Below are 12,619 nucleotides of genomic sequence, written 5' to 3'. Positions count from 1 at the left end.
AAATTAGTTTCCTTTAAAGAAATTAACCAGGAAGGTGTACTTTTTGTGTCTTTTTTAAACACAGTCATTACTCACAGTGGAGGCTTGAAGAATGGGTTATATCTCCAAAATCTGTCCACTGATGATCCACTGATGATGTTCCATTTAATGAGATGTGCCTGAAAGTGTGGTTTTGTGGCGATGTCCTTCCCTGTGCATAAAAGCATTAACTACAAACTCCAGTTACTAAATAAAATGCCTTTTTCAAGGAAAACAGATTTGTTTGAACCATGTTTCAGTCAACATGACTGAAGAATAGAAGGAATGTGACAGAGATTCCGCAAAATGTTACATTTCTATGAAGTCCTTGTTCACAACATAATGTTTCAAGCCAAAAAAATCAAAACAAAAACACTTACACTTACAAAACTTTAGGCAAGCTTTGAGCACAGTGGTGGTGGCACCATTGTTTGCTTAACTACCTAAGGACCTGGACACTCGGCAGTCACTGAAGAAACAACGCATCAGTCTGAAGTCAAAGTAAACTTTATTGTCATCACTAATGTAAACACAGTGTGCAGATATGAGACGACATGGCTTCAGCTACTGCAGCCATCCTGATGTTTAAAAGAGGCTAACGAATCAAGACAATGACCCCAAGTGCAAATCAACAACAGAATGGTTGAAAAAGAGGAAAAAATATGTTTCTAATGGCCAAGTCAGAGTGCTGAACTTCCACTCACCTAAAATGCTGTAGCTTGATGCATGTACAATCAAAACATTAAGGAAATTTAATAATCTGAAAGGCTTTGTGGGGAGGAACAGTCCAAATCCTCTCTACTGTTGTGGAAATCTTATAAGCAGCAAAAAGAAAAGTCAGATTGCTTACTGCTGTCAAAAAAATTCATTTACTTTTACCAGCCTGCTTTATGTGTGACTTTGTGTCATTAATCAGATAACATTTGTTTGTTTCAAATAACTCAGATCACTGTCTGATCACTGAGGGTTTGGATTCCATTAATGACAGACAGACTAGTAATGATCACACCACAAATCAGTAAATAAAATAGTTCCATGAAGCGTCTGTGATATCATATCACTGAGAAAACACCAGAGGTGTTTCAGCAGAGAGCAATATCAACCCCCCACCCCCAGAGTCCAAACCACGCTTATTTAACAAAATTAGCTGCAATGAATCATATCAAAATAATTAAACTATTAAATATTTTGTTAACTTTCATCTGTTCGCTTTGTGAAACATTCTAAAATAAAGCATGACATTTAAACAAGTAATGTAAGACATCAGACTTAAAATCTGACCACTGATGACCACCCTAACCCTAGAAGTACTTCCAAGTCTCAGTGTGTTATTTCAAAATAAATCTGTTTTGTGCAGAGTAACAAAAATGACCTACAGTACGTTTGTACTTAATACCTGTCACTACTTGTGCAGAAAAAAAAAACTGACCCGATGATCTCATTAAAGTTCTGCGGTCTTATTACTTTTAATGTATGGGATGTAGTGCTTGAGCTTGTAGTATAGAAATCTTCCAATAGATGGTGCACTCGTGCTATCAGTTCTTTGCCCTAATGTCTGGTTTAGTGTCTAGAAAGCATGGTCCAGTTGGCACTGTATATGCATATCTAGATATACTCCTCTCACTCCTTCTATGCGAGTGAAATGAGGAAAACAAAACACAGCAGAAACAGAGAAGTAACCCAAACTAAACCCGTGTAAGAAGCTAAACTGACACCTTCTCACACAAACTCAAAACATATGCTTCATGCTGGCAGGATTTTTTTTAAATATAAACTGAAAGGGACTATTTAACAATTTTGATTAGATAAATTTCCTTGTCAGGTGTTATATATATATATATATATATATATATATATATATATATATATATATATATATATATATATATATATAATTATTATTATTATTATTATTATTATTTTATTTTATTTTTTTCAGGGCTTGCAAGTTTACCGAGTAGGAAAACATACACTAGGTCAGGCAAACCTGAGCCGAAGACAAACGGAGTAGGAAAATCTCGCCCCTCCCTGCAGGTGTCCTCCTTTGAGTGATGAACACCAGCGTTAATTAGGCCAGAGACTACACCTCAGCCACCGAGGAGGAAAATTGTTCTTTGTCTGACTCTGGTTTACTGGAGTACAACTTTCCATTTTTGGCAGAGCTCCGGGTTCAACCACGAGAGAGGAGAGATAAAAATCCTCGAATATATGCTAGCTGGTCAGAGACAATGTTTAAACTGGATGATTTATTGCCAGTGGCATATGTGTCATTGTATATGTGCCACTGCAGCTAACTAAAGCGAATCCTCTTGGCGCACAGGCATGGGTGTGTTGGTTTAGAAGGCTACTTTACGCACAATTGTGCCTAAATTAATCACTCAGAAATAAAAGAGGACTAAAACAAATATATAAATATGTATAGTTATTCTGTTGCTGTCTCCCTCTCCTGACTACACGTGTATTCTTGTTCACACCTACAATCCGAGCGCACCACCAAGCGCATGCAGCAAAACGGCGAGGCGGTGGTACCGGGTGGAGCTGTACCCGTGCTCCGCCCACCTTCGCTGATTGGGTTGAAAATTACCCCGGCTACCAACAACATGTGCATTTTTTTCTTACCCTCTCGCACTAAGCAACGCCCACACGGAGGACCGGGAAAGTCGCTTCAAACTGCAAAACACGCTGCTTGTTCTCAGACTAATCAGGAGACGAACGTGTTTGGAGAAGAGAGGCAGAGCACACCTTCATTAGAGCCGATGCTTGTTGTTATGCTTTTTTTTTAAAACCCACCAAGGTATTAAAATAGATCGTGGCAGTCAGGTTACTAACTTAAGTCACTGAGTCTGTTCCCCCTTTTTTCTACCGTTTTTTTTTAATCTAAACTCATTCATTAACTTCACAGTGGTCTCGGAAACTGCTGAGTGAGCTCACTTGGTGCTTTGGGTGAACAGGTGGCGCAAGCTCCGGTACTCGTAATTTGTTATTACGCAGATAACGGAGTTAAGATACTTTACCGGACGTTAAGCATTTAATACCTGCATTGAAAGTGGGTGTAATTCGGACTGCGTATTATCCTCCCTTGTTAAAAGGGGACACTTGACAAGGGAGCTGTGATGCCTGTTGCAGACAGCGACATGGTAGTGGACAACGGGCACGGGTTATACGAGGGTAAAATTCCAAACAGTGCCGGGAATGAGAGTATCCTCCCGGCCTCCCTATGCAGTCCTGTAACGGACATCCTCAAGAACTTTTACCACACCAAACGGGTCGGGAACTACATGATCGGGAGGAAGCTGGGAGAAGGGTCGTTCGCCAAAGTTAGAGAAGGTCTCCATGCGTTAACAGGAGAAAAGGTAAGCGGACCGCAACAGACTGTATATATATATACTGTACATATATATATATGTGTGTGTGTGTGTGTGTGTGTGTCATATATGTCATATATTTTATTTTTTAATCTATTTTGTGATGTCATGACATGTCATCTGGAATTAACAGTTAGCTTGACTCTTATAGTTCATTGCCTTTTTGTCATTTTAATGAATTTTCTTTTTAATTTTGACTGTGCCTCACCATTTATTGCGTCCGTAGTGGTTTTAAATTACATTTCAATGGACAGAATCAGATGCCATGCGTGCTTGGCAACGCATTCCTTTCGGCTGCATGTGAACAGTGGGAAAAGTTGTTTATATTGCGATGCAATCCGCCAATCCAGGACTTCCTAATTAGTGGTTCTCTCCTCAGAGAAAGTGATCAGCTCTTCTGATTGCGCTGCGCCTTTGTTAATTAGCGCATGCGGCGTCCCACCAGCAGCTGCTGAATGCCGAGTATAGGTTGTGCACAGCAGGAGCTCCTCTAGTGACAATATTTGCTAATTGTGCGTGAGAGAGACACAGTTATCTATGGGTGTTTGTCTCTTCTCCAACCCTGCGGATAACGCGTCGATCGCCCTGCGTTTCTGAACCTATGCTTTGTTTGCTGCTGCTGGTGATCTCACCGTATCCCCGCGGTGGGCGCGCTAGAGTGTGACAGGACCAGAGAAGAAAACTGCCGGGCCTATAAGAGAGCAGAGCTGCTACTTGAATATGAAATCTTGTCGTTGATAAATGGGCTTCAACCTCATTATGATTCCGCCATCGCAGGGGGGGTTTGATACGGGCTACCATTGGCCACTGGTTGCCTTTGTCTCTTCAGGCTTTTTTGAGAAGGAGCCAAAAAATTTGCATATTAGAAAAACAAGTACGTCTCCTTTTTTTTCTTTCTTTCTTTTTTACTGTTCGCTCCTGCATTAAATGCATACCATTTCTATAGGTAATGCACAGGCTATAATTTGTCACTGAAAATTCCTAAATTTGCATATTAAAAATATTTCGGATCACACCCAGCTCCTCCCTTGCTGTAAAGCAAACGTTCCTCTCACCCACCCACTCACACTGTCTTTGTTGAGGATGATGCAAACGCTGGCAATCGCACATCCAAACACTCTCCCTCACTCATTTGAATGCAGGCGTCCAACAGGCGCTTGCGGGGTACAGGAGGGTAGTGAGTTTATTCAAGTACATGGGGGTGAAAAGGAAATGCATGAGGATTCCCAGATCCCCCCACACCCACTTTTGTTTGTTTTACATTACTAGAAAGTCAAAGTAAATGCATGGAATTTAAAAAGCAGAAAAGGGGTACGGGGGTGAGAAGAGGCGAGAGATGGGGCTGTCATGGGCAGGCAGCTCAGGAGGTCATATGTGTGGTTTTTTTTTAATGTCTGTAACCCACTTTCCCCTCCATACCCCCCCCCCCCCCCCCCCCCCCACACACACACACACACCACCCCCTTTCTGTCTGAGGGGCGCCTGATGATAAACAACCGAATCCCTCAATAGCCCCCAGGCAAGAGTGCACACCCCTCCCCCTCTATATCCCACCCCCTCCTCATATAGAGTAGCCAACTGTAAATACAGTGCCCACCCCACCCCATACATACCCTGCACTCCTTATTAGGAGTGTGTAAACACAGGCCATCTATTATCGTGACAGAACACTGCACACACACATGCATGCACATACAGGCAGGTTTAATTAGCAGTTGTAAAAAGGTTTTCAGCACTGAATCAATTACCAGTCCTGAAAGGATGAAAGTAAAAATGAAAGACAAGCTGAAGGTCAGAAGAAAGAAAAAACACACACATATGCACACACTACCACTTTGGCCCTCACCATTTCATTAATGGATATGGTGATTAGGTTCACTTGTCATGCCTTTCCATGTCTGTGGGCTCTCCTTGAGATGATTTGTTGTGCGTGGTAGCCATGCTCTTGAACTCAGTCTAGACGGGATACAAGGAGACATGGATGAAATAGAGTAGATGGGTATGTTATTGAATGTAATTATCAATAAAACTGAAGGAGAGTCATTGAGTTAAAGGACATGTTCTGGGGCGTTCGTGAGGAGATTCTGTGGCTTTCCATCTGTATTTGTCTCAGCTTTTTGTGTGTTTGGCTGCAACTAAACCTAGACAAATGGGGGAATGTTAACTGTCCATTTGGCCTTGGTGCCTTCTCAGCATATAGGGTAACATATCCCAGTTTATGATGGTTCATTAACCCCTCCATGTCCACACACACACACACACACACACACACACACACACACACACACACACACACACACACACACACACTTCCCCCTCAGCTGCAGGGCCTTGTAGCTCTCCCACTAGTAACAGCTGTGAGGGAGAGGTCAGTTTTGAGTTACATACTCCGAGCAGCTCTTCACCTGTTACGCCTAGGCGCTCTGAAATCAGCACTGTGCTCCCTTCTCCATGGATACTATTCACAATATTGCATGCTGCACAGTTTACAAGGCCAACAATCGCTGTTAACTTAGTACTTTGTAAAATATAAATATAACCTCACCCTCCTCTCTCCTCCTGCATTTTCTTTTTCAGGTGGCGGTGAAGGTGATCGACAAGAGGAAGGCCAAGAAGGACTCATATGTTACCAAGAACCTTCGGAGAGAAGGTCACATCCAGCAGATGATCCGCCACCCCAACATCACTCAGCTGCTGGACATCTTGGAGACAGAGAACAGCTACTACCTGGTGATGGAGCTTTGTCCCGGTGGGAACCTCATGAACCACATCTACGACAAGAAACGCCTGGATGAGAGAGAGACGCAGAAGTACATCCGGCAGTTGGTGCTGGCTGTGGAGCACCTGCACAGGGCTGGTGTGGTTCACAGGTAACAAAACCAAAAACCCCAAAAACATTAGTATATAAGCATATAATTACTGTGCCATTCGATGTGGGTCAAAGTTAACTTTAAGACTTCTGGGTCAGACATGATCCTCTTTCCCAAAGTGTGGGTTAAGTCTTTCTTATGCACATGACTATTAATCCATGAAAGCAGATCTGTCTTCACAATAACTACATTGTAATAATTTAATGTTTTCCATTTAGGTGTAAAGAGCAAAAACATTACAGAAATGCAGTCACAGTATTGTTAATTCTAGGGTTTTCTCAAACATTTTATCAAAATCTATGTAAGATTTATGGAAAAAACATGCACTGTTTCCCAAGGCTCTTGTGAGGAATAGTTTTTGTTATTTAGAGCCTGGGAACTGAATTTCTATCACAGTGAGATGGCCTCTGTAGATAACAGGATTTCTGCTACTGAGGAGGGATCTGAAGATACACAATAGACTATGAAAATTAAGCAGCATGACCCAAATTAGGAGGGGTTATGTCACGGTTCAAGAAGCAGGGGGTAGATTGTGTGATACTAAAGGTTATCTAATCATCTAATATAAGGTTATCTAATATAAACATGGACCTTTGTTTTACAGGGACCTCAAAATAGAAAACCTCCTACTGGATGAGCAGGACAACATAAAGCTTATAGGTAAGCCCCGATGCTCTCAGTGTTTTTTATGTGCACAAAACGTTATACAGAAATTCTGTACATGTATTCAGACATAAAAGAATCCACATGGAAAAGAGTAATGTTCCCTAAGCTCTCACCTAAGTGCTAACACCCCTGTGTTTCTTTAATGGGCAAGTTAAAATAATAAACCCACTCTCCCCACCACTCCTTTCCCTCAGATTTTGGCCTAAGTAACTGTGCTGGCATCTTGGGATACTCTGATCCCTTCAGCACCCAGTGTGGAAGTCCAGCTTACGCCGCCCCTGAGCTACTCTCTAGGAAAAAGTATGGACCAAAAGTGGATGTCTGGTCCATGTGAGTTTAAAGTTGTTTTAAGACATTTGATAATAAACATCAGTTTTATTTAATGAGTGCACAGAGAGCTGAAGTGTGTATTTGGGTCTTCCAGTGGTGTTAACATGTACGCAATGTTGACTGGGACACTCCCGTTCACCGTGGAGCCGTTCAGTCTTCGGGCGCTGCACCAGAAGATGGTGGACAAGGAGATGAACCCGCTACCTCCCACGCTGTCAACAGGTAAGGAATGAAAACACGACGGCACAAACCTGCTGTGTGCAGATAAAACGTAAAAGTGGAGGGTGAAGGAAATCTGACTGGTTGGCCTTCAGAATTTCGAAAAATGATTTTAAAAGCTGCTTACTTAAAACTAGAAGCAAAAGGATAAATAACTTGAGGCTTAGTGCCTTTGACATATTTAAGATTCTTTATGACATCTTATTTTAAACCCTTCAAAAAGAAGTTTTGTTTTCATTTATTCTGCTTAAATGCAGTTAAAAACCGAAAAGCAAAAAAGCAGAAAAACAGGTGACGGGCGGAGGGATGTACATTCATGCACATCATTGCACGCGACTAGTAACCTTTCCATCAGAGGCGAAAACATGATAACCTTTTGTGCCTCTTTATCAGGGATTAGGTGGCTCTTCCAGTGAAGACGCTGGCACAGATTCAGATTTTTTCTACAGTTTTTTCTTTTTGTTTCTTAAAACAAATGATTCACTTCCTGAGAGGTTTGGTCAATGTTTTTGTAGACTTTAGGAAACTAAAATTGTTCATAGGCTTGACTTTGCCTTAGAGTCACTAATTATAGTGTAAATGTCCTACACATATATTTAGATATAATTACACAGATAAATTCAAAGGTAGTTCCTCAGAAGCTTGCGTGTGTTGTGGAAAGGGTGTGCATAGGTATGACGGTGTCAAATTCATTTCACAATCTCTGCACTCGTTCTGCAGTCACTCCTTCACGGCACGTCAGAACAGTCGTTTGCATTTCGCTTATATGCAAACTAAGGGGCGATACCATAACTCACTTTTATAAGCACCTATTATACTATAACGACATGTATCTGACTTCGCAACTGGGTTCGTTACGAAACAATTTACTTAATAATGATAACTTTATCAGTTTCATCTATTTTGTTGTTGCATAAGCAGTTTCACTTTGCAGCGTTGGTAATTCAAAAGAATCTTGAACCTTAAGGATGTGGAGGAAGAGAGCCAAGTTTGTGGCCTGGGAATAAACACAATGATAACACAACATGTCGTAACATGTTTCAGCACCGAGAAAGCTGCTCCTGTTTTATGTGTTGATGAGCGTGCAGAAAGAATAACAATACACATTTTGATTTTTCTCGTTTCTCAGCTGCCATCTGTCTTCTGAAGAAGCTACTTGAGCCAGACCCCAACAAGCGTCCCAATATCCACCAGGTGATGGCTGACTCCTGGCTTCAGCTGGCCAATAAGAACACAGGGGCACCATACCTCAACAGGTAGATGTACACAGATTTAAATTGCTCTGAGTTTGTGTTTGTTGTAGTTTGCATTTAAAAGCTTAATTTGTCAAGCATTGTTAAATATTCCTTTTTTTTTTTTGCGTTAAGGATCCACATTGAAGAAATCAACCACACAGTGTTGCTGCATATGACGGAGAAGATGGGCTACAAGCACAGTGAAGTTCTGAGCGCCGTCCTCACCAATCGCGCCTGCCACACTTTGGCGGTCTACTTCCTCCTCAACAAGAAAATGAAGAGACTCTCCAAAGAATACAGGGTATGTATATTCATATACTTTCCGGTTTGACGTCAGTGAGTAAAGTGAGTTTAGAGAGAAAAAAATATTTTAGTCACTTGCACATCCTTTTCCCAAGGAGTTTGTCATAGTAATATTTCAAAAGGACCAGGAGTGTTTTTCACACCAATAAACTGTTGTGACGGGATGACGCAAAGCATTTAGTCATCAACAACAAATGTTGCTTGTGTGTGTGTTAAGGAGATGCAGTTCCAAGAGAAAAAGAGAGGCGAAAAGCAGAAAAACGAATACTTCCAGACCCAGTGGAGGAAGCACGTCGATAAGCTGACCATACCCCCGAAACAGACGCCCGTCTACCTGGCTGTCAGCAAGGGGCCCAGCAAGGAGAAGAAGCACAGAACAGGTGAGGATTTGCACAGTTGAGTGCAAAAATAATGAAAACAACAATTAGGAAGCAGGTTTTTTTTAATGTTCACTTTATTTATTGTATCTATTTTATTTACTTTCATTCATACAGGGTAGGTTGACTGAGCATGCATGTTCTTGTACAGCGACCTGTTTCACACACACGTAGTTACCCAGTCATCCATCCATCCATCCATCCACTGTTTGTCTGTTCGTCCATCCATCTAACCACCCACTCATCCATCTGAGAGGAAACATCCAGGACAACTTGCCAGTCACTCGTGGAGCAAACACAAACACTAAAATCTTAATCAGAAATTACTTAAGAGAGCATAGTGCAGAAGTAAGTTCATGATATAGAAATAACTGAACTGACTCAAGCTTGCAAGAGAGAGTTTAGCACACACCTAAACTCCCTTCTCACTTACCTTTAAGTGGTATTGAGAAATTACAGATTTGTCTTCTGTACCTTTGGCTTTACGTCTGCTGTCAGATCATTGTGTCTGTCAGGATCTTGTTAATGGCATACAGACAATGGCTACTCAGGCAGAGGTTTAAGAAAAGATGGGGTTCTCACTTTTTTAATGAATTTATTTTAATTTTCATTAAATATTACAGTAAAAACAATGTTTCACAAAAGCTAAAGTGCTTCTAATTTCATCCTCAGGTTTACTGCGTGCCATAACTGGTGGGCATCGTAATTCACCTCTGGCACCTCCGGGCACAGTTGCTTCTTCCTCCATGGAGTACCTAGAGATCCACCCTCTATTCCCCAACACGCCACAGCAACGAAGGCGCCTGGCCACCCTTCCGCAAGTCAACACGAGCCCAGAACACAACATTCCCGCTCCTCCCGCGCCGTCGCCGATTGGCATGCATTCCTTCGGCTCGCTCGCCAAAGCTGAACAAATTGAAGACACCCCATCTTCGCCCTGGTACAAGCTGACTAACGGGACCCTATCCCCTCCCCGCCACGTCTCCGCCTTCCAGCCTGACTCCTCTTACTTGAAAAAAGCCACAATCCCCAGTCCGCCCGTCCTCATTGTCAATCCACAGCCCAAGAAGAGCACCTCGACAGATTGGTGTGGTTCTTCTGACACTAGTGGTAGCCCTCCCAGCACTATAGGAAGTCCCCCAGGGAGCTCAGCTTTTAGCCCTCCAAAGTCTGCTTTCAGTCCCCTCAATCCTACCTCAGCTTTTAGTCCTCCTTCCAGCAGCGGTAGCAGCGATCCCGAGAGCCCAACGCATCGCAGCAAATTCCCCTCGATGGGAATCGGACAGATCCTAAAGAAGAAGGTCCAGCTGCAGCCATTTACATTTCGGCCAGAACAAGTCATCGAGGAAGTCGTGTCCCCTCCTCCCTACCCCATGCAGACTCTCCTCTGTGCTTCAGGTGCACTAAAGACCCTCTGCTGAGTTATAAGATGATTTAAAAAAAAAAAAAAAAAAAGTTGGACTGAACTCGATGCCCCTTTCAACATTTTTATGTTGGGAGAGGTCTTCCAGAGCGGCCTTTTGAACTGTGAACTGTCCCTTTATTGCGACTGAGCCACTTTTCATGACAGACTTATTTAAAAAAAAAAAAAAAGAAAAAAAGAAAAGGTGGTGAGAATATAAAATGTATTACCTCTTGTTACAACACTTATTATGTAATGTGAGAAGTGACACTGAGGAGATAAGATCTGAACGGATCCATGAGCAATGACTAAATCTCTCTGTGTCCTAAATACGGAATGGACATGGGACATTGTGTAATATGAGCCTTGCCAATAACAATTGTACACACACACAAGCACACACATGAGTACACACTGAACGATGTATTATAGACCAACTTAGAGATACTCTCTTATGTAACATTGGTGTAACTGGTTACTAATTGAGCCGCAAACTGATTCACACCAGCTAACAGACCCCAACTTTTACCCTAACCCTGATTTTACATGTATAAATGTTTTGTCTCTGTGAAAACTCTGTATAATAGCCACTGACATCCAGTCAGCCGGCACTATGTCCTATGCTGACCGGATGAAGAAGCTCACTGCACTATTCTTGAAAACCAAAACGTATACTTAGAACGGTGTTTAACATCTTTTACCTCACTGCATTTATTCATGCATTAAATGTGGAACGGCAGTCGGTTGTGACATGCTTGTGTGGATCGTGTCACAGTGTAGCAGTGTGTAAGTGTTGCCATTAGAATCAACACACTAAAATAGCCGTAGGTTGCAAGAGCAGAAGCATATTCTCACTTTTATATAAACGTCCTCATAAACCTTCACCCAGCACTGAACTTTTTTATCCACAAGTGTTGCTTCACCTCTAAGACCCACAGGGAATCTGTAAAAGTCTTGACTTTCTCACAGCAGGATATGCCTGTTCCTAGTCAGTTTGTAATAAAAAATAAATAAAAGAAAAAAGAATAGAGCATCAAAAGCCTTATGAAACAGATCAACCTCACCACAGGTTGAGTGTATGAAAGTGGAAAGAACTGCTACTAGGATCATCTGCGGAAATAATTCACTTCCTTTTGTCTTAACGCTGTAGTTTGTGCAATAGTCTTAAGTGTTAACTGCAATGATGAGTATTTGCCAAGAGCTCTGAGACATGTGAAAAATGTTCCTGTAAATAACAGTGCAGCTCCTGTGTTCCTGTTGCTTACTCCGTTCTGTATGAACAGAAGTTTAAGACGTTTATCTGAGCCGACACTGTCACAAATTAGTTGCCTGTACAAAACAAAGGGGGAAAAAACGAACAAAAAAAAAAAAAGGCTTCCACGGGCACACGAGGCTTCTCACTGTTAAAATACTGTAGAATCTCTTCATGTCCAAATGAAAAGTTGCATGAGTCAAACTTGTGTTGTCAGCATTTGAAATTATGTCTTTGTACCTTTTTTCTGGTTGATACTGAGATTGATACGGACTTGGGTGGGGGGTGTCTTTTTTTAAGATTTTGTAAAGGATGGTTTTGTTTGAGTGTCAAGAGATTTCTATGCTGTATAAAGTATTTTAAATATTTATAAGGAATCCTTTATGTGTCTGTCTAGTTCTTTAAACGCACCTGCATGCTGTCTGGCTTCATTCTTGCACGTCACATGTTCACATGGCTCATCTGAGACGTATTGAAAATATGCAAACTTTTAATTATGATCATTAAGTAATAATATGGTACTCAACAGAATCCAATATTCTTGCTAATTTATGTACACTTTACCTAAAGTCTGACATCTAT

At 41.7% G+C, this 12,619-nt stretch overlaps 1 protein-coding gene across 1 annotated transcript; it reads left to right on the top strand.

The window, feature by feature from the left end:
• The first annotated feature begins 2,094 nt into the window (after positions 1-2,094).
• hunk (hormonally up-regulated Neu-associated kinase) lies at positions 2,095-12,414 on the top strand. The gene is made up of 9 exons (XM_082548687.1): positions 2,095-3,371; positions 5,961-6,253; positions 6,858-6,913; positions 7,114-7,249; positions 7,344-7,471; positions 8,598-8,724; positions 8,836-9,004; positions 9,224-9,386; positions 10,056-12,414. Exons 1-9 carry the CDS (start codon positions 3,132-3,134, stop codon positions 10,802-10,804), a joined length of 2,061 nt encoding a protein of 686 aa, XP_082404813.1. The 5' UTR covers positions 2,095-3,131; the 3' UTR covers positions 10,805-12,414.
• Positions 12,415-12,619: the final 205 nt, after the last annotated feature.

Source organism: Aulonocara stuartgranti (genome assembly GCF_965226115.1).
Source record: "Aulonocara stuartgranti genome assembly, chromosome: 10".
In the NCBI taxonomy this organism is placed as follows: domain Eukaryota; kingdom Metazoa; phylum Chordata; class Actinopteri; order Cichliformes; family Cichlidae; genus Aulonocara; species Aulonocara stuartgranti.
This window is presented reverse-complemented; position numbering and strand designations above follow the sequence as displayed.